Below are 25,577 nucleotides of genomic sequence, written 5' to 3'. Positions count from 1 at the left end.
CCAGGACCCATTTCAGAGTGAAAGGTGATCCTGTTCAGAGTTAACACTGGTTCAGCAGACAAAACTGTGACTGTTCCAGGCAAACGTTCACCAAAGGCCCTCCCACGTGTCTGGCCACATCTCCCCCACACTCCCCAAACTCCGACACCTCTGCACTACTTTCAGTTTCTGGAACAGGCCGCTGCTCTCTCACCTCTGTGCCTCTGTACAAACTGTCTTCCCCTCTTGAACTATTCTTACTGCCCCCCCCCGCATATTTCTATTTATCATTTGAACTTACTTTAAACATCACCTCCCCTGCAAAGCTTTCTCTAAAACCTTCCAGGTGATCTGATTACACATTCCTACATGCCACAACCGTGCCTTGGACCCATTCCCATGGTGGGACCTGGGCACCTGTCCTGCACACACAGGGCGCTTCTAACCCCCCCCCACCCCCACCCCCCAGCTCCCTTGGGAGAGTGGCTAAGTCTTGTTCATCTTTATCTTCCCAGCATCTGTGGCGAATCACAGGTCTGCACCCAGCAGGTGTTTCCCATGTCCTTTCTCAGTCATGTCTTACATTTAATAAAGGCTTTTCGCCTTAGCTGCTATTTCAGCATAATTAATGACAGATAAGACAATGAGAGAGGAAGAAATGAGGAGTAGTCAGCAGCTCCTAATATCAGTCCTGTATATTGTAGATCACTGCCCCATGTAAGCAATTTCTTTTTGAAGGAGAGCTTTGGAATTATAGAATCTGAGCTGTTAGCAGAACTCCTAAAGGAGGCCATGAAAGGAAAATAGGCATGGAGAGAAGTCAGCAGCACATCAGTCATTGTTCACTCAATTCTTGAGGCTTCTAGTATAAAAGTATTAAATCCATTGTCAAAATAAAACAAACCTGCTGCATATTCATGGGGTCCTAGGCAGGGGTCTTATTGCCATAATAGGAATGTGGAGATGGGAACCTCACTAATATACTTTCATATGGCACTCTACAGTTTGCAAAGCACTACACATTTTAATATCTGACCTTCAAAACCACAGCCTTAGAGGCACCCTGAGGCTCAACCAATATTTCTCGAGATTTGACCATCCCTCAGGGATCCCAGGCCAATACTCCTTTCACAGCCCAAGATGCTGGGCAGGCCTGACTTCACAATTTTTTTTTTTTTAAATATAAATCTCTTCAGCATCCAAGATAAGAACTAGAGCTCCAGGGGTACCTGGGTGGCTCAGTCAGTTGAGCATACTTCGGCTTAGGTCGTGATCTCACAGCTCATGAGTTCGGGCCCCACGTTGGGCTCTGTCTTAACAGCTCAGAGCCTGGACCCTGTTTCAGATTCTGTATCTCCCCTTCTTTCTCTCTGCCCTTCCCCACTTTTGCTCTGTCTCTGTTTCTCTCTCTCTTTCTCTTTCTCTAAAATAAACAAACATTTAAAAAATTAGGAAAAAAAAAAAGGATAAGAACGAGAGCTCCAAATGTCCTATCAGCCAACGTGATGGCCCGGGATAATCTAGAGTGGCTGACAGGAGTGAAGCTAAGCCAAGGACATTCTCACGCTGCCAGGCCCAGGCTGCTGCCACAACTGTAGAAGGTGTACGGTGGGGCTCCGTTCCCTCATTTAACACAGAGAGGTAGCTATCACATCCTCTGCATTTGACAAGAGAGCTATGCTCTAAAGCAGCAGCAATGTGCAAACTCAAGCTGAGCCCCAGCTTAGGAGTCAAACTGACAAGACAATGCTCCACAGTTTAGAGAGAATAGATCTGAGGTTCTAAAATATATCCCACACATAGAAGCCATAGCTCCTGAAATGTCAACCTTAAAAATCTATTTCACATGGATAAAACATCAATTTAGGCATCTTTTAAAATATGCAGCCACACCTAAGAGGTGTGTAACAAGATATTGGATCACTATCACTTCAGTGTGAATTCATCCATGAATTCACTATCTTCCTTACTGGCAACTGTTCCTAGAGAGAGGAGATCACTAGGCCTCTTACTGGAGCAAGACACAGTGAAAGGCAGAGAGCAAAAAGAACTAACTTATAGGGGAGGTAGGATTTACCAATGAGGAACTAGGCCAGCCTCACAATTTTACCCAGGGTCACCTCTAAAAGGACTACCCTTTCAATGACCTGGTAAGAACTTAGCCTTACAAATATTTGGCATTCCTTTCTTCTTATCATTAAAGCTAATAAATTAATATAATAAGAACATCCACAAGTATTCCAGTGTCAGTGTTCTAGTGTTGCCAGTGTACAGTTAAAGAAGATAGAAACTTAATTTAGTCCTACAGAGGTGACATAATGCTCAAAAAAGTCAGTCACACAATGACTACAGCACAACCAGATGTGGTCTAATGTGTATGGCCTTCCTCCCATGTAACTGAGTGCAGAAAGGTAGTTCAACACACTGAGAATCTCACTTACTTCCCACTCTGTCTCTTCTCTCATGCCACGGTTTTGGCCATGTTCCATGTGCTGTGAGAATGTTCTAGCAACAGTTTTCTGTAATACCACATTCCTATTTTTTTTTGACTGAGCTATCAGTGGACTCATTTTTCTCACAAACCCTCTAAAAGGTCTGTGAGCGGATCAAACTGTAATCCGGACAGCTTTTTCATGTCCAAGTGTCCCACATTTCTGCTAATTTCAATACTGGAGCAAAACAATAAGATGCAACAATTGAGACGACAGAAAAAGTAAACATTAACATTAAAACAGTTCGCCCACACAAATAACAGTCAGCTGAGAGGAGAGAAAACCAAACTTCAAAGGCGTTACCAATTGCAAAATGCCAACACCAAATGGATGAACTACTAAGCCACATGCTTAAAAATCTTCACAAGGATTTTAGTAATGGTGGCGTGGCTTTTAATAGGCTAACCCTCCCATCAAAAATAATAAAAGCCTCCAGAAAATATATCTTAAAACAACTAGTTGAAAACACTGGAGAGCAGGTCCCCCAAAAGACAGAAATTGGAGGGAATCTGACACGTGAAAGAAGAAAGTTGCACTGGTCAAGCTCCATTATTTATGGGCCAAATCCCAAGATTATTCTGCCCACTGCAAAGTCTAATCAACAGAACTGAACAGAAACCTACAGTTTCATTGACTTGAGGAGTGAAATGACAAGATTCAGAACTACCAGATGACTGGAAACTGAGAGAAAACCTGGAAATGAGAAGGCCGCAGGGACAAGAATCCCCAAATATATAATCTCCTCCAATCTGTGCGTGTGAATGAGAGATTCGAAGAGGTACACAAAAAGCAAGAACTAGAAGGCTGAAAGAAAGGAGATGAGATTTCTGTTTCTCACTGCAGGAGAGTGAGTTTGAGACTCTAATCCCACAAAGTTAAAGGGACCTTGGGCTTTCTACTGAAACTCCAACTTGGTTATGCCTTATGAGTGAAAACTATGTTCCAGGACCAGGGAATTTGTCCCAGTACTAAGGGGGGAAGGTTAAAAAGAAAATCCCACTCTCAAAAGCCTTCACAGTTTTAAGGTGATAACCAGTAATTCAGCTGCTTGCTGAAAAATAAAGAACAGAGGAGAAAAACCTTAAGAAAAAGCCCTTGCCAAAATTTAACAGTTATTCTTGATTTAAAAGAAAAAGAAGAAAAACCAAACTTAACAGAAAACTAGGACTTGAAATAACTTCCTCAATTGTGATGAAAAGTATATACAAACTGCATATACCTAACATTATACTTAGTCAGGAAAGACTAAATTCCTTCTTCCTAAAATTAGTTATGAGACAAGGAGGTCTGAGAGGCCTCCAGGCACGATAAGACATGAAAAGGAAATAAAAGCCATAAATATTAGAAAAGAAAAAGAAAACTGCCTTTATTCATAGACAACATGATTATTTACAGAGAAAATCCTAAGATATCTACCAAAAAAAACCTACTAGAATAACTGAATTTTTTTAAGGCCATAGGATGCAAAGTCAAGAAACAAACAAAAAAACAATTCATTTCTATATACTGCTAACAATTTCAAAATAAAAACTTTTGAATACCATTTATAGTAGCAGCAAGAGTTTAAAATACATAGGAATACATTTAAAAAATATGTGCAAGATCTCTATATTGAAAATTATGTAGAATTGGTAATATTAATGTAGATAAGAAACATTAAAAACCATCAGTAAATGGAGAAATATGCCATGTTTATGTATTTGCAGATGTTCACAACTGTTCAGATGGGAGTTCTCCTCAAACTGACCTATAGATTCAATACAACTTTAATTCAAAATCCAACAGGCTTGTGTGTGGAAATTGATAAGCTGACTCTAACACTGACATTAAAATTTAAAATACTGAGAACTAAAATAACCCTCAAACAATCAAAAAGAACACATTTGGAAGACTCACACTATTTAGCCTTAAGACTTACTATAAAGCAATAGCAATGAAGATGGTGTGGTATTGGCATAAAGATAGAAAAATAGATCAATGAAACGAAACAGATAACCCTTAAATAGATCCACAGTGGGGTCAATTAATTGATTGGTGACAAAAGTTCCAAGGTGATTCAATGGAAAAATTAAAGTCTTCAACAAATGGTCAGTAGTATAACAACTGGATTGTAGAACGGGGAAAAGAAATGTCGACCCCTCCACACACAAATATTAAGAAGAACAGGGGCACCTGGGTGGCTCAACCAGTGGCAAGTTGGTTAAGCGTCCAACTTCGGCTCAGATCATGATCTCATAGTTCGTGGGTTCGAGCCCTGTACTGGGTTCTGTGCTGACAGCTCAGAGCCTGGAGCCTGTTTCAGATTCTGTGTCTCCCTCTCTCTCTGCCCCTCCCCAACTTGTGCTCTGTCTCTGTCTCAAAATTAAATAAAACAAACAAAATTTAAAGAAGGAACAAAGACCTAAATATAACATAACAGATCTAAACATAAAAGCTAAGCCTATAAACTTCTAAAACAGGAGAATATCTTTGTGACACCATGACAGATTTTTTGAGGAGGATAAAAAATATATAAAACTATGAAAGAAGAGATTGATAAATTGGACTTCAGAGAAATTTTTTAAACATTGATTTATTTATTTATTTTGAGAGAAAGAGTACACATAGGGGAGGGGCAGAAGGAGAAAGAATATCTTATTCAGGTTCCACACTAGCCCGCAGCCTGACGCAGGGCTCGATCTCATAACTGTGAGATCTTGAGCCAAAATCAAGATTTGGATGCATAACCAACAGAGCCACCCAGGCGTCCCTGGACTTCAGAGAAATTTAAAACCTCTGCTCAAAGACACTTCTAAGAAAGTGAAAAGACAAGCCACATCCTTGGAGAAAGTATTCACAATACATATTTCTCACAAAGGGTACTTATCTAAAAAATATAAACAAATCCTATAAATCAATAATAAAAAAAAATTTTCAGAAAACAAAAGACTTGAACTCGCACTTGGGAAGAAAATGACCAGTCAATCCATGAAAAAGTATTCAACATGGAGGAAATGCAGATTAAAACAAGGTATCACTTTATACCCACCAGAATGTCTAAAATTAACGAGAATGACCATACCAAGTGTTGGTGAGGATATGGGATAATCGGAATGCTCAGAACATTGCTCATGAGAATATAAAAATACAACCACTTTAGATAAACATTTGAGAGTTTCTTAAAATTTTTTTAATATTTATTTTTGAGAGAGAAAGAAAGAATACATGAGTGAGCAGGAGTGGGGGTCGGGAGTCAGAGAGAGAGTGGGAGACACAGAATCTGAAGCAGACACAGAATCCGACACAGGGCTCAAACTCATGTACTGTGAGATCATGAACTGAGCCGAAGTCAGATGCTTAACCAACTGAGCCACCCAGGTGCCCCAAACATTTAAGAGTTTCTTATAAAGTCAAACATGTATTTCCTTTATTACCCAGCAATTCCATCACTACAGACCTACTCAAGAGAAATTAAAGTGTACATCAACAAAAATTTATGTACAAGAATGGGCATAACAGCATTTTTTATAATAACCAAAAACAGGGAAGACTCTGAATGTCCATCAAGAAGAGAATGGGTAAACAAATTGTACTACGTTCATATAACGGAATATTTGGCAGTAGAAAGGAATAGGATGCTGATGCATGTGATGACCTGAATGCTCAAAATTATGCTGTGAGCAAGAAATCAGACACAAAAGGGAACAGAGTATGTAGTTCCATTTATATAAGCTTCAAGAATAGAAAAAACTATGGTGAGAAAAACAAAACAAAACATCCTGTTTATTGCATCGGGAGACTTACTGGGTAAGAAGGGCACAAGGGAACTTTCAGAGTGGTGAAAATGTTCTTTATTTTGGATTGGGGTGTTGGTTACATGGTTGTGTGCATTTGCCAAAACTCAAATTCTTCACTTATGATTTGTGCATTTCACTGTATATAAATTTTACATTTTTTTTTTAAATTAGGGAATGGGAGGTGGAAGAGGAATAGAATCCTTTAAAGGAGAGAATGAGATAAAGATAATAACAAAGGGAACACGATCCTTAAATTTTTAACACATAACACATTCAGGGGCAAACTAAAATGTTGGCCCCAAGCCAAAAATCTAAAGTACAATTTAATAGGTATGAATGAAAAGAGGCAAGAACCAATTCAGCTAAGATAATGATGAAGAAAATAAAACTCAGTGAGTATGTTAATCACAAGATTGCCAGATTTAGCAAATATACTGAATCTGGCAACTCAAACTAATAGATCCTTAGAAACAAAACACCAGCCCACCCAACATAAAAAAAATTTACAGCGTCTTTTACAAAATGCTCTTTTTATAATTTCCATGTTAGAAATTCTTTCTGAGTATGAACTAACTTGTACCAGAAATATCCAAAACTTATCCTTACCTTCAGTGAAGCTCCCTGTTAAGGTTATTACCACAAATACTTTCCCTTCTGGCTCCAGATCCACCTAGAAAGAGAAAAGAATTATGTGTTATATTCTAATTGTAAAGTACTTTTTGTGGGGCTCAAATACTTCTTTACAAAGAGGTCTACATGTGCAAATCACAGCCATAAATCAGTCCTCAGTCTTTCATTGAACAGTAGAGGAGTAAGAAACAAGTGAATGCACAAGAAACTACGAAGATAGGGGCACCTGGGTGGCTTAGTCGGTTAAGCATCCGACTTTCGCTTAGGTCATGATCTCGCGGTTGGTGGGTTCGAGCCCCGCGTCAGGCTCTGTGCTGACTGCCAGCTCAGAGCCTGGAGCCTGTTTCAGTCTGTGACTCCCTCTCTCTCTGACCCTCCCCTGCTCATGCTGTCTCTCTCTCTCTCTCTCCTAGAAATAAATAAAAAAGAAAGAAAGAAAGAAAGAAACTACGAAGATAACAAAGCAAATCTAAGAGAAACCATTCTTTCAATAAGTTTTCCTGGCCTTGAATTGTACTCTCTTCCATTTTGGCTCTTTGAGATATTATTGAGAAGTACACAAAAACTTGGTCACTGTTTCTGAGACATTCCTAGCCGATGCCAGAGCCACATGGCAGGCTTATGAAATAGAGAAACAATGGCAACATACAAGGTAATGAACAAATGTGGCATGGTCAATTGCAACCTTTCCTTTTAGGAAGTAAAAAGTAGAATACTGTTTCCATCTCTACCATTTTCTCTAAGTGTAGTTTATCTTTAGGAAGCACCAGGGAAGGCAATTCAGGAGCTTCGCATTCACTGCTCTTGTTCATTCACGGAGTGTCAACATCCTTTAAAGTTTTTTTTGTTTTGTTTTGTTTCTGTTTTCGTGTAAGACAGAGTGTGAGCAGGGGAGGGGCAGAGAGAGAGGGAGACACAGAATCCAAAGCAGGATCCAGGCCCCTAGCTGTCAGCACAGAGCGTGATATGGGGCTCAAACCCATGAATCGTGAGATCATGACCTGAGCCAAAGTCAGATGCTTAACCAACTGATCCACCCAGGTGCTCCCATCCTTTAAAGCTCTTAATCTATGCTCTGAGATATCAAGACATCCACTCTGCAAATGAGGCAGCTTGCAGTCTCTGGGCTAGGTCCTGTCCTCCGCACATACTCCAGTTCCCGAAGACCCTCACTCATGCAGCATGCCTCCAGATTCTAGAGCTGCTCTGATCACACTAGTCCAAGTAGACAAGCTCTGCCCTCTTCTTGCCACCTGCTAACCTTGAACTACTCTAGGACACCTCTGGGCCTTGGACATGAGGTTTGTTTGTTTTTTTCTTTTTCTTAAATAGTTTATTGTCAAGTTGGTTTCCATATAACACCCAGTGCTCATCCCAACATGTGAGGTTCTTATGGACCCCAGTACATGAATTTACAGTTGTCAAAATCTTGGTGGATTCAGCCCATGGCTCCATTTCTGCCTTTTACTTTTCATCTAAGAGAGAGAGGTCCAGAGAAGCTGAGTACAGACACAGCTGGTCATTTCTGGTAGAATATTACATTCCAATAAGCAGCAAATCATATGGTACACTGTCCAAACTAGGTGAGGACATGGCCTCCAGCCTGACATACCCAGATGGTTCAGGTCTCTGGGCAAGGTCCTTACCCACCCCAGCCTTCACTGTCCTCATTCAAAAGTCTGTGACATCACTATTCAGCATTCCTGGCATGGCTTCTATCAGATGAGCTCAAAGAGCCTTTACAGTTTACTGTGCCCATAGGTGACAGAGGCTGGGGGGGTGGGAGGGGAATGTCTTGACCTTACATATTTTTCAATGCCATGCTCTAATTAAACACTTTTTCAAAATAAAAGATGCCTGTTTTGTTCTGACTCAGAAAGTTTCACCTGTACAACAGCCTATTATGACAACCCCCCCCCCATCCTTCTTCACAAAACCTGCTGTCAAGGTGTTACCACACTGTAGATCACCCCAATGTTCAAACTGGCTACTTACATCATGACTACCACTTAGTTAACAATATCCCCTCAACTATCTTAATACCACTTGTGAACCTTTATGGAACAGTTCTGAAAATAGAGCTCTCTGGAGAGATGACTAAACAGGATGTCAGTCTCTAATTGTCTCCACTCTCTGCCTTGACTTGTTTCAAGTCAAAAATATGTTATTTTTAAAAGCCACTCCCTCATCTTCAATATAAAGGCCTGGCAGAGAACACATGCATGCACACACACTCAGCTCACAATGTAAACTGCTGCTGGCACAGAGGGAGCTGCTGCCAGCCTCCAGACAGACAGCCTGCCAGGGCTGCCTCCAAGATCCTCCGGCCCATGGCCAGCCCGTAAATTCCCTCCAACACTGCCCTGTGGGCCCACAAAGAAGGCCACTCCACCCCCACAGGTCCAGAGCCGCTCTCACAGCCAGAGATGCCACCACACAGAATCAGGAGCCCTCACAAGTAGAACAGGTTTGCGTCCTTATTTTTTTTTTTAACTTTTTTTTTTAATATTTTTTATTTATTTCTAGGAGAGAGAGAGAGACAGCGTGAGCAGGGGAGGGTCAGAGAGAGAGGGAGTCACAGACTGAAACAGGCTCCAGGCTCTGAGCTGGCAGTCAGCACAGAGCCCGATGCGGGGCTCGAACCCACGAACCGTGAGATCATGACCTAAGCGAAAGTTGGACGCTTAACCGACTAAGCCACCCAGGCGCCCCAGCGTCCTCATTTTTGACCACTGCCACCGTCACCGTCTGAAAAGTCAGACTCAAACACCAGCTTCAAACCTCGTCCAGCTAAGCCCTTTGACCTTATAAACTACGGTCCATTGGTTTGACATGAAAACAATGATGTGGGATGCACACAACAGGGATTCTGCAACAGAAGATATACACATGTCACACAGTAAGGAAATATGCTATGTTGTCAAAATTGTCTGCAGTTTCATACACATGTTTAAGAGTATACTGGGGTTTAAACATGTATTCCATTGCTGTGTCACTGAGAATTGGTTTGAAAAACATGGCCTTCCAGGTTACCTTTTCTATTTATGCAGTGTGGATGGGCTGTTAGCATCTATTCATAGTGATTGCCTGGACAACCCCCAGTGACAGCCAACTTGCTCCCTCCATAGCTGGCCTCTTTTATTCCTATAATCCACAGAAACATCTCTCTCCAAAAGCAGCAGTGTTTCCACCATTACTTTCCATGCATTGATCTTAGTCTCTACAGCTACAGTGGCTATTTTCTCTCCAGGTAGAGCATCCATTCCAGCCTCCAGGAACAGCACATCCACTTTGAGGACTATCCCTCCCTTACTGTAGTCCAGATGGTTCAGCTAGGATTCTACTCCTAGCTCCGGATTGGATATGAGACCCAGGCCTTGCCAATCAAGGCTATAAATTCTTCCAGCCAGGATGGCTGGCCCAGAGCTGGCCTGGAGCTGACCCATACCCTATATCCAGTCATCTGAGTAATCACTGCTTCCTACCCACAGTAACTGGCTCAGGTGTGGGCACAAAATCCAACTGGATCCAATTAGGAATCCTGGATCTATAGGGAAGAGATAAGATCTCACTTCTGCTGAACTTTAATCTAGAAGGACATAAACTTGGGAGTGTTCAGCATCCTTCCTGTCACCACATGGGGCTGAAGAAGGAAGCCAGCTACAAAGAGAAAGCTGAGAGACAGAGAGAGATCAGGTCTTGATATCATTTATATCCTTAGATCAAACAAGGCTTGATTCTTCTGGACTTTTCAGGTATTTGAGCCTGTAAATTCCTTTTGCTTTGGCCAGTTTGAGTACAGTGTTCTATCATCTGTACCCAAAAGACTTAACCAAATTGGCAGCCAAAGAAAATTATAAATATTTAAAAACGGTTATCACCTCTGCTCTATACCTTTGAACATCCATGCGACCCCCTACAATCTGATCCTCTGCCTCCTTTTGACATTGAAAAGCTTCTGCAACCAATGACATATCCCACTGTCAAATCCAAAGATCTGTCTGTTTTCATCTCCACTGATTTCTGCAGCTCTGATCCTCTTGACAGCTTCCTTCTTTATGATTTCCTTGCTCCTTGCTTTCCTGATCTTCTCATTGTTCTCTTTCTCTCTCAGGCTCCTTTCCAGTATCTCTCTCTCTCTCTCTGGCTCCTTTCCAGCATCCCTCTCTCCCCCTTGGGTTGCCTTTAAACCATGCTAAGTCCTCTGTTTCTTCCATTGGAAGATTCAGCCTTATGATTTTAGCACCAACTTAAGATTCTTTGGGGGAGGAGTAGGAGAAAGAAACAAACGTATCAGAACTTCCCAAAGGGTGCAGGGGGCAGTGTCAGATTAATTTCTGAGCACAGACTTCACTCCCAAGCCTATATATGCACCTTTTCTGAAAGTCTCTATCCCCATGTCCTTTAGTTCAACACGTCAACATGCCCAGAGTCCAAATTCTTGTCCTGTATCTCCTAATTGACACCCCGCAGTCCTGACTCCACCACTGATGCAGCAGCCCAGGCTCCTTGCCACGTACATACAATTCTACCAGATCCCATCAAGCCCACATTCTATGCCTTTCCTAAACCTGCCTCTTCCTCCCTACCCCTACCACTATGCCTCACCTGGCTGCCTACGGTGACTTTCTAGCTGGTTCCTGTCTCCAGACTCCCTGTCCTCCAGCTGCTGCCAATGACAGGTTTCAAAAATGAAAATATGCATGTGAATGAAAATCTCACCATGTGACTTCCTAATTTAAAATCCTTCCATGTTTCCTCTCCTTTCCTTGATAAGGTCCAAACTCCCTAGCATGGCACATAGCCATGCATGCTGTGTCCTCCCACCCCATGCCAAACACATACAACCTGTCCTGTACCCCAGCCATTTCCAATTACCTGTAGACTCTCCAGGGAGGCATGTTTTTCATTTAATCTGAGAGATCAACACAAGGTGTATGGGTCAGAAAGTGTATTGAGGAATATAGTCAAAATTGTGAAAAACACACATTAGCTGTCTGACACCAGTTGCCAAGTGACTGGGGGGCATGCAACCTTTCTGGCTGGAAAACCCTTTCCTCTCTTTAATTGTCAAACTTCTATTTGTTAATCAAAACTCAACTCAAGGGGCACCTGGGTGGCTCAGTTGGTTAAGTGCCCGACTTTGGCTCAGGTCATGATCTCACAGTTAGTGAGTTCGAGCCCCATGTTGGGCTCTGTGCTGACAGCTCAGAGCCCGGAGCCTGCTTCAGATTATCTTCCTCTCTCTCTGCCCCTCTCCCATTTGCACTCAATCTCTATAAAAAAAAAAAAAAAAAATTTGTTTTAATTATTAAAAAAAAAAAACCTCCACTCAAAATACATCTTTATAGGAAGGCCTTCCCAGACCTTTTTTTTTTTTTTCCTTTGAGAGAGAGAAAGAGAACATTCATTCATGTGCATGAGCAGGGGAGGGTCAGACAGAGAGGGAGAGAGAATCTTAAGCAGGCTTAATGCCCAGTGTAGAGCCTGATGCAGAAATCAATCTCACAACCATAAGATCATGACCTGAGCCAAAATCAAGAGTCATATGCTTAATCGACTAAGCCACCCAGGTGCCCCAATCTTTTCAGACCTCTTCAAGCAGTTGGACAACTCCACATCATTATAGAGACCATTGCTGGAACCCACGTCATACTGCAGTCATTATGCCCTGTCCTTTAGAATCTGCCTTGAACATAAGAGGACCGAAACATTCGTGGAACTAATGAGTAACTAACTTAACAAATATAGATATCCAAGCTCCTCAGTACCTTCCTACAGGGCATGGTTTTCTCCTCCTTCAACATCCTGATCAGTTTCCTCCAGATGTGCCCTAATTTCTCCATATACCCTTAAAGAGAGAACATCAGCCTGTAGGTATAACCTCACCTTTACAGGGGAGAGCAAGATAATAGCAACCTTGATCTTGACAGTGACACTGTCCATTGCTGATGCAGGTACAGACTGCATCAACACTATGGGAAACCGCTGTGAGCCAGGTTGAGTTTGCTATCAACTAAAACCTCCTCTATGTGCCATTAGGCTCTGCTTCCCATATCCTTTGTTGTGGTCAGGCCCCAAATCCTAAGAGTTTCCTATTTTTTCCCTAGAACTACAGTTTGTTCTAGGCCCCAAGGTTTGCTAGATCCCATATCCACTTGGATCAAATCATTTTCCTTCTCAGCTTTATGTTCTCCAATGTCAGGGCCTCAGTTAGCTATGTCATCATCTAAAGCACTGAGAGAATGTCCAACAGAATAGGGCTGAGGCCAGGGTGCTAGGGAGGCTTCACACAGAAATGGATGCATTTAGCATTCTTTCTGTAACAGATATTCAGGGAGAAATAACTATACTAACCCTTCTCTCCAACAGACCAATTCTGTGGGTCAGGAGGGCAGCTCCTGGGTGCTGGTCAAAACGCAGAGAGCAATGGACTTTTTAAAAATGACATTCTAATGCAAAAATAGATAAATGAGAAAACTCAGAGTCAACAAATGGTGCTGTAACCAATGAATGTCTATATCCAAAACAGTGAACTTGAACTCCTACACTGTAAACTTATCCAAAAATTAACTCAAAATGGATCACAGACCTAAATGAAAAACTTAAAAATTTAATACTTCATGACAAATACATAAGGGAAAGTTGGAGGATACTCTGGGTTAGACAAATTTTTCTAGATATGAAACCAAAAGCACAATCTATGAAAGAAAAAAATGATAAATTGGACTTCATCAAAATTAAAGTTTCTCTCTTTGAAAGACCGTCAAGAGTATGAAAGACAGCCTATGTCCATACAAAGATATGCACACAAATGCTCACAGGAGTTTTTAAAATGTGGAATAGCCATACACTGAAATAGCATTCAATAATAAGAATGAACTGTCGATGCATGCAATAACATAGAAGAATACTGAATGAAAGAAACCAAACAAAAAAGAGTACATTCTGTCTAGAAAGGCAAACTAAACTATAGCGACGTAAAAGTGATCAGTGATTTCCTGGGGGCAAGGGTAAGGAAAATATGACAAGTGGTAGGGAGGGATTACCAAGGGGCATGAATGCGCCAAGACAATTAAATGGAAAAAGAACATTCTTTCTAACTAATGGTGCTAGGACAACTGGATATCTACATGACAAGGAATGAAGGTGGCCCATACCTTATACCATGTGTAAACACAAACTCAACATGGACCAGAGACCCCATGAGAGAGCTAAAACTATAAAACTCTTACAAGGAAGCATAGGAATAAATTTTCCTGACCTCGGGTTGGACGATGGTTTCTTAGGTATGGCATCCAAGTACAAGATAGGACATCAAGTACAAAAATATATATAAGTGACAAAAAAAAGTGATAAGTTGGACTGTATCAAAGTTAATAACTTTTAAGGTATAAAAACAAACAAACAAGAGTCTATACCTCACTGTCCAGATACCCTTTCCCAAGTGCCACTCTTATCAATTTTCCCCATCGAAGCCTCATCCGGCTTCCCAGCGCCTTCGGAATAAACTTTAAGCTGCTCCACCTGGTTTTCTGGACTGCCTGGGTTCCCTTTTCACTGCCTCCCTATTAATTTATCCAAACCTCTTTTTCAAGCTTCCATTCTTTAAACCTGCTCTTCCTGTCAGACCTGTCTCTTCACCGTGGTTTAGCCATTTCATGCTGTTGTCTCTGCTTAGAAAGTCTCTGCTCTGTTCACCTATCCATTCATTCAAAACTCTACTGAATTTTTCCTAGGGCTGGGATCACTGCCAGGTGCTCAGGATTTCCCAAAGTAGCTCCCTGGGGCTGCAGATGGGCTGTGGAACCCAGTGCACCTGGTGAAAATGAACCAGGCATAGGAGCTGAAGGAAGGAACTTTTTCCAGGAAGATCTTGACATGAGCATTGATCCCTCCAGTCTCAAAATTCCTATCTTGAGTATTATCTTACTACTTGTCTATGCCCTTGAACCATTAGATAAATTTCAAATACTTCTATCTTGTCGCTTGCAGTAAGTCTGTAAGCTCCATTCCAGCAGGATCTCACACTTTTATGTTCCCCAAAGGGCCTAGAAAAGATTTCTGAACCAAATAAACACTCGACAAGTATCTGTTGATTTAGTCTGATGAGTTCAGTCTAATGAGTTGAATTGGAAGTTGCATTTGATCACCTCAATTTCATCAACTATAAAATGGGAATAATATTTTATGCTGTAATAAACATGTCACAGCACTTCACAAAATATAAAAGCACTCCAAGATGACACCAAGGCATACCTGTAGCGTATGGAGTACATGGTCCCACTGCCTAGGAATCTTGCTCTGTTCACTTGACATTCCCACTAGATCTCTAGGATTCCCTTCCTCTCCTCTACACCCCTAACCAGTGTTTGCCTTCCCTTGACATCACTTAGCAGAAGCTGAACAAGTCACTTACATCCCAGCTCTGTCTGCTTGGCCATGAAATGAGAGAACTGTCTAAAAATCTTTCTAGCTCTGATGCTGCATGATTCTAAACAGGCTTAGATAAAAGCCTACACACAGGACTCAATGGAAACACTCATTTAATTAACTGGTAATAATTTACAACCATTTCCCTTCACAAAAAGCATTAGAATTGATCATAGACAGGAACTTTCTGTCTACTTAATATTCATCTTGTCCTGGGATAAGCAGAGGGATCTAGCATATTAAAAGAAAAAAAAAAACCAATCCTTTATTTGGGCAAAGGTAGAAGTTCACCTAGACTCTCCGGGCCTTGAGCCAAAAATCTGTGAGATTCAGATTTTTCGGTTTGGTGGCTTGTTTCTATAACTTTTCTAAGTCCTGTTCTAGTGATATGTAACCATCTAAAACCATGATAAAGCATTTTACAATTCTCTTCTAGTTGAAACCATCAGATTTAAGAATAAAAGTTCAAATTCCTAGAGGAAAAAAAAGACAGGATTGTCCCAATAACCAACAAGGAGATATGCCACTGTGTTCCTTAATAATACAAAAAACTGCTACTATGTCTTGAGTTCATCAATGTGTAGGAGCTAAGTGCCTGACCTACACTGTTTCTCATCTTCACCACCTGCAAGGTAAGTATCACCACCACCACTATACAGATGGGAAAAATGGAGGCTCAGAGAGGTTATGGAATGGACCAAGGTCACCAGCAGTGAAGCCCAAGACAAGACCCAGATTCAAGGAAGATCACATACAGGTTCCACAGTGGCCTGTCTCAAGGCTGCAATGCATGACAGCATCTGCCTATGGGTCACTGCAGGCTTCCCCGTTGCCTTTTGCTTCCCCTGATGCCAGCTTGCCTGTGCTCCTGCATGTTAGGTCATCATATTACCGGTCTCCTTTGGGAACTCAGGCAAGATCCATGCCATCAGCACCTGAGTGTGCTCCCTGTCAAATGCCAGCCTCCTCAGTGTCCAAGGCTCACCCCATCACTGCCAAGACCAGTGGTAGTGGCACCAGCCTGGCAGTGTCACTAGATGGCTCCCCAGGGGGGGTACTAGGTAGGAGCTGCTAAGCACGGCAAATTTGTGCTGGAGCTGGTGAAAAGCAGTGGGCAGCTCAGGACCCATTAGTCAGCTGCCCGGAGGACCCGAGTCAGTGTCATGTGCTGTAGACATACAACGCATCTCCTCGCTGTGGAAAGGCGTTTATAGCAAAAGGGGGTGAATGAGACAAATCCCACAGCCCTGCTGATTTTCTCTTTTCATCTAACAATCTTTTAACTTTTAGGAGTTAAAAGCACACTAAGTAGTATTACAGATTAAAATTATCATAAAAAGGGGGCAAAAACTGAGCAGAATAGCGAGGCTTATCAAATCTGACTTAAGTTGAAAATGAAGGATGATACTATCTGTATTTTGATAATTCTGTCCTCATCTCGCCAAGTCTGGACCCTCCTTTAGGGTCAGAAAAGGGGATGGGCACAGAGCCTTGAGCTGTGACCACAGCTCTGGTGGCAGGACATCTGGTGGACTAACCATTATGTTTGTTTTTGTTTTCATATCTACGGTTCCAAGTCAGAAGTGATTTCTGAACTCCGCTGAGCAAGTGAAGACATTTCAAGACTACTAAAGAATCTGTCTCTGAAATTCATACTTAAGGCTCATGATAACTCTTCACCAGCCCAGTTAAACATACCCACAAAGCTGTTGTAAATTTACCTCAGAACCCATTACCCCTATGTTCTAGCATAGATGATGTATCTCTGGCAAAGTTAAAGTTGGGTACATTAAAATGAACTTTTCAAAGTGTCTCTACCCATAAGGAAAAATCAAGATAGACTGATTGAAAAGTCAAGATCGGATATCTCTGAGGAGAGGTTTTGTTTTCTCTGCCAACAAGTGGGCTAAGGATAGACAGAAATGGTCTACTGTTGAAGTGCTGTGGGTGTCTCTCTCTCAATCTTTGGCTCCAGTATCTGAGGGACTGAAAATGTAAATTAAATGAAGGTTGCCTTAGGCTCTTCAAAATGCTCCACTACAGCTCCTCCCCCTTTACCTCCCAGGTAGTTTAATCTGTGCTGGAAGGCTTATCTGATGCCTCCTTTGTGAATGAGGATAGAGGCTCTAAAGGGACCTGCCCAGTCCCTGCTGAAGTCCAAGGCTGCGAGCGCTCCTAATGGACCAAAAGGGGCAGGCCAAGCCCTTCTGACGAAGCCAAACACCCATCCTGGAAACCGGCGAGGTTTCTCAGAATAACACCCTCCAAAAGTGAGAAGGCGCCTTCCTTCTCCTCCAATGGGGTGTCCCCAAGTACCTCCCACCAAAGCAGACCCTGACGTGAGAGAGAGAACCACAGCAATTGTGTTCCCTCTCCATACTGCGTATCCCCCACATCAAAGAACACTTTAAAGGAGCACTTTCTTCATGATCTCAACCCTTTTCTTTTCTGCTCCATAGATCCTTCCAGAAAACGAACATACCAGGATGAGGCACTAGATGAAAGGGACAGAAGGCTGTTTGACCATGGCTGCAGGAGACAAATGCTATCCATGCCCAACCTTCTTCTCAGCAGCCTCCCAGCCTCCTTCCTTTTCCACAGTCTCTGTGGTTGTCTGGTAAGAGCTGTCAGCACCACACGAAGCCCCCAAGTCTGAGCAGAAGCTCACTGAAGAAAGGAGAAATAGCAGGAGATAGAGAGTCTAGTAAGTTTTGCCAAAGATGTTAAGTTACTTTTCTAGAGTGAAAAGGGATATATCAAATATTTGTAGTGAAATAATTATTCCCTCCTGCTCTGCCCCATTCTAACATTTTTAACTGAAGACGTCAGATTATTTTTTAAAGGATATAGATAAATCCAGAATTATTCTACATTGTTGACTCTTATTATCCATCATAATGGAGGAAGAAGGCAAAAGCTCTAACAAAACCAAACCAAGGAATAAGTCAAAACTACATACTTATCATATTTAAGCATTTATAGACTTATCTTTGCTTTATAGACTTATTTACTTAAATGGTCATTTAGGCTCTAGGTCAACTTGAGAAGATTCTAAATTTGAAGGGATAATAGCAAATATCTCTAGCCCCAGTGTCTCTGCCAAATGGTTATCTTATGACACCTGTACTCTTTTTGGTCTTCCAGAGGGAAGGAGATGAAAGCTCTACAGAAGAAGGGACACTTATGCCCTTCCTAGAAATTCAGATAATTTTCCAGGTAGACCAGAGACGGAAGTATGTATCAATGCATAACAGACCTATTGATGTTACATGTGGTGAATGCAGACTCTGTCAATGCAAGCGGTCAGAAACGATGCTGGAGAGGAAATGGTATTCAGTCAATCACGGCCTCATGGCACAATGGAAAGTTAGCCCTTATCTTAGGACAATGGAGAGCGACTGAGCGGTTTCAATCAGCAATGTTACAGGATCACATCTACATGACAGGTCCCTACCTACAGGGTGTTAGGGTTATAAGGAGAAAGAAGCTGGGGGTGGGCATATACATTCAAAGACTAGTCTAACAGTCTTAGTGAAGGATGGCAATGACTTGAGCTAAGCCAGAAGAGGGGATGGAGAGGAACAGGCAGACAAAGTCAGGGGAGAGAGAAGTAGCTAAACCTTGTAACAGAAGTGTAGTTGAAGATGAAAGGCCAGAGTCTCCAGGGCCAGTGGTGGTCCTGGAGCCATTAACTGAGTCAGGAACTCCAAAGGGATGAGCAGATCTGGAGGAGAGATAGAGTTTAATGCATGATCATTACCCATGTGAATCGACCATCTACAGCTTAACAGCTACAGATGAAGAACGAGGAAGGCCACAAAGATATAAATATAGCCCAGTACAGTCTCAGCCTAAAAGGTAAGGACAACATTAAAAGCACATACAAATCAAGAGAAGAAACAATCAAGTTATAGTAAGTGGAAGGGGAGGCCATTGTGAGTCAAGAGAACAGCAGCACAGGTAGAATACCAGAACACAAGCTAGACCAGTGCATGGGGAGGAGTGTCCATTCAGAGGACTAAGAGAAGGTTGGAGGCAAACCATAGAAGAAGCTGCACTGGGAGAACTTTAACCTTATTATGCAGGCAAAGAGCAGTCACTAGAGGTTTCTGATTATGCAAATTAATGGAGAATAACATGTAGAAACAACATTTGGTCTATTAAGACCAATGAATGGGGAAGCACTATGGTCTAGAAATATGAAAAGTTTCATAAAGGAATAATCAGCAGAAATTAGAAATCATTTGAAGAGAATAAACAAAAATAGTAAAAAGGCAAAGGAATATTGCATTTTGGACCTGGGTAACCTAGGGGTCAGCAAACTATGACCCACAGGCCAATTTCAGCCCACTGCTTATTTTCATAAGTAGCGTTTTATTGAAACACAGCACACCTATCTTTGTTTACATATTATCTATGGGTTCTTTTGTGCTACAAAGGCAGAGATAAGTAGTTATGACTGAGACCTTATGGCCCACAAAGTCAAAAATAGTTACTGTCTGGCCCTTTACAGAAAAAGTTGGCCAACCTCTGTTGCCATCAACCAACCAGGGAACACAGGGGGAAGGAACATGTTTTAAAAGGAAGGAAATGAGTTCAAATTTGGACACAAGGCACTCAAATAGAAACATCTAGCAAGAAGTTAGAAATATGGACAAACTGTGAAGATAGGAATGGGATTCTTATTTGGGAATCTTTCTCAAAAGGTGATCACTAAGAGCCATGAAATTTTTCAAGAAAGAGAACAGGAAAGGGAGAAACAGGAATGGAAATTCATTTAGGACACGGAAGAAAGAAGAACCAGGTGAGGGGTCATGAGATGTGAGAGAAAACAGCTTCAAAAGAGAAGAGAAGCCACACGCTGTAGAGGTGGAGGGAGATAAGGGCATAACAGGGTCCTCAGGCTTGGGAGCTGGGAGGTGACAGATGGACTTCTTCCAGGATACCCATCCCATCTTCAGCAGCTCTGTTGGAAAGGTCCTCCTCATACTAAGCTAAAGCACATCCATATCCCTGTACCTTCTCCTACAAGTTTAATTCCACCTCTACCATTTACCCTGCCAAGACAGGGACAGAGAGAACAGCACAAAGGCAGGAAGGAACATGTAGTTTAGTTAAATTATACTACGTAGTTTGAATTTGAAGATAAAGCTAGAAATGCAAGGTTTGGATGCCAAGTTGAGTTCAAATTTAAGTTTAAAAACTGAGACTAGTAATAGTAAGGATAGACGAGAAGAGAAGCTAGCAGGGAGCCGACTGGACTGGGGATAGCGGGCATAGTTAAGGGTCTATTCCAACGGTCCAGGTCAGCCATGGAGGAAATGGGAGGAAAACACTGCAAGAGAGGCTCAGCATGACTTGGGGACTAAGGGTTCAAGATGATGAAAAGCCAACAAAGGCTCCAGTATCCGGAAGCTTGTACGAAGCCTGGAAGAAGTAAGAGAATCCAGAAGGTCAGCTGGGTGTGGATGACTCTAATTGATAAACATCTATATTTTGAAAGGAGGGGTTTGGGTAGAAATGTTTGGCCAAATGACAGATGGGTCTGAAACTTAAAACAAAGAGTTTTAAGTGTCACCCATGCAAAAGTTGCAATTGAGCCACAAGAGAGCTGATCCCAAGGACCTAGGGTACAGGTGAAAGAGCAAAGGGTCAAAGGCCTCCTATGTTTAGAGGATAGGAGAAAGCAGAACAAACAAAAGAGAAAGAAGAGAGTGCAGAAAGGCACCACATTCATGTGAGGTACCCTGAGCAGTTTCACGTGCTTTTTTTTTCCATTTATCTTCACAACTGCCGTCTGAGAAAGGAGAAGTAGAACACCATGGTCTCCACCATATTGCACAGTCATCCAGAGGGAAAAGACTTAATAAATTGGTGGCAGGTTAAACTAGGTTTGGATTTTAGGGCCTCAACTATCATTCTCACCACCCTGTGAAGAGAATCCTAAAGCATTTATGTCTTCTTGAGAAACCTGATTAATTTTTACCACAAAGGTTTCATAAAGTTCACTTGCTCCATTCTTTAACTTTTCCATGAAGTGTCTGCTTTTAGGAACCAGTTTCCATCCACAGCTGCAATGCAACGAGGGCATCAGCCAGCTCACAGCCTGACAGCAGATCAGTTTCTAAACGTCAGGTGAGATTAAAACCAGAACAGCTTTCAGATACAACTGGCTGGTAGGACCTTCAACAGGATATTACGTGAAATGGTGAGTTGAGGCCATTGATGGCCTTGGGACGTAAGAAGAGAAACCTGAGACAGAACCACCACCTACTTCCACCCCAGATCTAAATTGCAGCTATTCAAACACATGAAGTAGGACTTTTGGGGGGCTTTTTAGGGAAATGTAAAACCCACCTGACACTACTTCCTTCCCTTAAAGCAGCAAATGATAAGGCCCCACTAGCCTTGCCTTGTCCTATAAGAAACTGCTGTCTAACATTTACTCTATTTCTTGTACCTAGCAACGCTCTCACACTCTTAAAAATGCCTTCGTGGGGCACCCTGGGTGGCTCAGTTGGTTAGGCATCTGACTCTTGATTTCAGCTCAGGTCATGATCTCCTGGATTGTGAGATCCAGCCCTGCAAGGGACTCTGCACTGACAGCACAGAGCCTAGTTGGGATTTTCTTTCTCTCTCTGCCCCTTCTCTGTGCACACACACACACACACACACTCTCTCTCTCTCTCAACATAATCATTTTTTAAAATGCCTTCATTAGGACAGGAGATTTTTTTAGGGCAGTAAAACTATTTCATATGATACTATAATGATAGGTCAAAAGGCTTAAAACTTCACAGCACAATGAATCTGAATGCATGCAGTGAAAAAATAAAAAGTATTTAAGGGAATCAAGAGATGCCAGAATGGAATGCAGACTACAACATGAGAATCAACTGCATTAAAATGTATGAAATCAGCAGCACTCTCCACAATAGCTAAAACATGGAAAGAGCCTAAGTGTCCATCAACAGATGAATGGGTCAAGAAGATGTGGTTTATCTATACCATGGAATACTACATGGCAATGAGAAACAATGAAATCTGGCCATGTGTAGCAACATGGATGGACCTTGAGGGTGTTATGCTGAGCGAAATAAGTCAGGCAGAGAAGGACAAATATCATATGTTTGCACGTATAGGAGGATTAGGAGGAACTTGACGGAGGAACAAGGGGGAGAAGAAGAGCGGAAATGGTGGGGGAAAGGGAAAGAGGCAAACCATGAGAGACTCTTGAATGCTGACAAAAACTGAGGACTGATGGATGCGGGGGGGAGGGAGGATGGGCATGGAGGAGGACACTTGTGGGGATGAGCACTGAGCGTTATGTGGAAACTAATTTGACAATAAACTATTTGTAAAAATAAATAAATAAATAAATAAATAAGCATTAAAAAAAATGTATGAAATCACTTCGCTGAAGGGAGAAAGGGAAAAGGTGCTGCGCCAAGTAACTCTGGGAGTGAGTGAAGGCTCTAAGCAAAAGGAAGCACTTATCTTTAGCTAAAATTAAGCAGCAAGAATGATCCCAGCTAACTGTTCTAACACCACTATACATGTGAGTAATGAGCAGATGGAGGGCAGTGGGGAGCAGCTTCTCACTGTGGGCGTGGGAGTCTGCAGACAAGGGGAGAAAGACCAGAATGACCCATGTGGTACTGCAATGGAGTTGGAGACATCTGTATGAACTCATGTTGGCTTAATACAGCTATGGATGGGATATACGTAGAAATACTTACAGATATTCGTATGCATAAAAGTTAGGACATACATGTATTTCCTTGACCTGTCAGCTGGGAGGCCCTGCACCCAGGGAGCAACATGCATACCCAGCTTTCAGAACTTGGTTTCTAATTCCATTCTCTGATCAAAGGAACCAGAGCTCCTGGTTCTCCTGATTTGAGAAAATGGCAGATTACAGGGATGCACTAAGGAATATATAAAATGACCCTAGAGCATCTTGCAGTGCTGGCAAGAGTAAGAAAGCATTAAGGGGTGCCTGCGCATCTGAATTAGGCTCAGGTCATGATCTCACCATTTGTGAATTCGAGCCACACATCCGGCTGTGTGCTGACAGCTCATAGCCTGGAGCCTGCTTCAGATTCTGTGTCTCCCTCTCTCTCTGCCCCTCCCCAACTCATGCTCTGTCTCTCCCTCTCCCTCTCTGTCTCTCTCTCTGTCTCTCTCTCCCTAAAAAATAAACATTTAAAAAATTTTTAAAAAGAAAGCCTTAAAAAAAAAAAAGCCCCACAATGATGGGGGTATTTCGCAAAAGGATATAGGAGCCATTGAAAGAGCTCTCAGAAACCAAAACTGGAAGAGTTTGAGCAAAAAAAATAGCATAGAATTGTATATAACCTCAAGTATAAATATTCATAAGTCCACAGAGACCTAAATAAATGACTGAATAAATAAATAAATGGGGGAGGGGACAAGTCTCCAATGCAGAAAATTATCAAAATGTATGTACATACTGGCCCCCTCCAGGAGGTAGGCCATAACTCATCACACCTTAAGTGTGGGCTCTGCATAGTGACTTCCTTCCCAAGTGTAGAGTACAGAAAGGAAGGAAAAGGAGTAAGTTCAGGGAAGAAACCTGACAAGCACTCGTTCAGCCACGTGATCAAGGTCCACATCCACAGGATTAAATCATGTTGATAGTATGCCTGTATGTAATGTGTAGCAATGTAATTGATGTGATGTAATGAAATACGGCACTTTAATTCTATGGTCTTCCTCTGCAAAACTCCGTAAATTCTCTCTAACCACAAGAGTAGCATTAGGCAAACCCAAATTGAAGAATATTCTACCTGACTGGTACTCCTCAAGCTTTTAAGGTCACCAAAAACAAGGAACGTCCAAGAAACTGTGACAGTCTCAAGGAGACTAATGACAACGAAATATAGTAAAACCTTGGTTTGTGAGCATAATTCATTCTGGAAACAGGCTTGTAACCCAAAGTATTTGTAGATCAAAGCGAATTTCAAGAACCACTGGCACAGTTGTGATCATGTGACATTGGGCATCATGTACTACTCGTATTGCAAGACATCACTGGTTTATCAGGTTAAAACTTATTAGTAATGTTTGCTCGTCTTGTGGAACACTCGCAGAATAAGCTTCTGCCAATCCAAGGTTTTACTATAGAATGTAGTATCCTGGATGGAATCCTGACACAGAAAGGGTACATTAGGTAAAAACTGATGAAATCTGATTAAACTATACAGTTTAGGAATAATACATCCATTATTGGTTCATTAGCTGTGACAAATGTACCATACTAATGTAAAACAGTAATAACAGAGGTAACTGGGTGTGGGATGTATGGGAATCCTCTGTACTAGCTTCACAATTTTTTTTTGGAAATGTGAAATTATTTTAAAATGTCTATTTAAAAAAAAGTTTTAGAAATAAAAACTGCTTCCACTGAGCGCTAAATGAAGGTACCTTTTAGAGAAATTAAAGTCTGAATTAGTGACAATATTATGGGTGATAAATTTGATTCTGTCACCAAAGGGATGAAAAGAAAGCCAGAAACAGCTGTGTTGAACAATAACTGACCTTTTTAGACTGTGTACCGTAACATTACCATATGAATGCTAAGATGTCCCCGTTCCTAACCTTCCCCATCTGGCATGGTGTTAGCACATCGAGCCAGTTTTCATGCTGCAGTGTTCTGGGTTACCCCACGCTCCTGGAGAAGGCCCACGGTGAGAACCCCAAGACTCTTTTAAGTTCAGAAGTATTCCGTTCTCTACCTGCTCTCAGACAAGGTGTTAGTAGAGGGTCTTCCCTTTAGGCTAAAAGTAGAAGAAAAAGACAAAATGAGGGAGAGAGAAGGACAAAGAAAAGAAAGGGGAGAGAGAGGAGAAATCAGCTACAAACTGCTTCCAACCACCATCTAACATAATGAGTATTTTTTTTCTTTTGAAGCTGAGGCTGTGTAATGCGAATGACATCATGCCCATTACACTATCTGATTTCACCAAGAGTTGTAGAAAATCTGAACTGGAATGCCTCATCTAAAAAATGGATGGACTCCGAGGAGGTGTTCAAAACAGCCCTGCTTTTCATTTTTCTGCTCAATGCCAAGGGAGTAAGAGCTGTAAGACTTCTTCCAGTCCCTGCCTGCTGCAGCCGGAGTCTCCCCGTTGTACTTCTGCACAAATGTGGGGCCCCCAGCCCAGGACTAGTAAACAGCAGCCAACTTAACCAACTCCACCAGTGACGGACTCCGATGCCCACTCAAGTCTGGCAACCACTATAA

At 41.9% G+C, this 25,577-nt stretch overlaps 1 protein-coding gene across 1 annotated transcript in view; it reads right to left on the bottom strand.

Annotated features, from left to right (window-relative positions):
• PRKCH (protein kinase C eta) overlaps window positions 1-25,577 on the bottom strand; it is a 234,948-nt gene that overhangs the window by 159,533 nt on the left and 49,838 nt on the right. Inside the window, exon 2 of the mRNA XM_039240767.1 lies at window positions 6,854-6,917. Within this exon, the coding sequence (XP_039096698.1) occupies window positions 6,854-6,917 (64 nt within the window). The remainder of the gene's footprint in view (window positions 1-6,853; window positions 6,918-25,577) is intronic.

Source organism: Hyaena hyaena, unplaced genomic scaffold, assembly GCF_003009895.1.
Source record: "Hyaena hyaena isolate Hyena2069 unplaced genomic scaffold, ASM300989v1 scaffold_181, whole genome shotgun sequence".
In the NCBI taxonomy this organism is placed as follows: Eukaryota; Metazoa; Chordata; class Mammalia; order Carnivora; family Hyaenidae; genus Hyaena; species Hyaena hyaena.
This window is presented reverse-complemented; position numbering and strand designations above follow the sequence as displayed.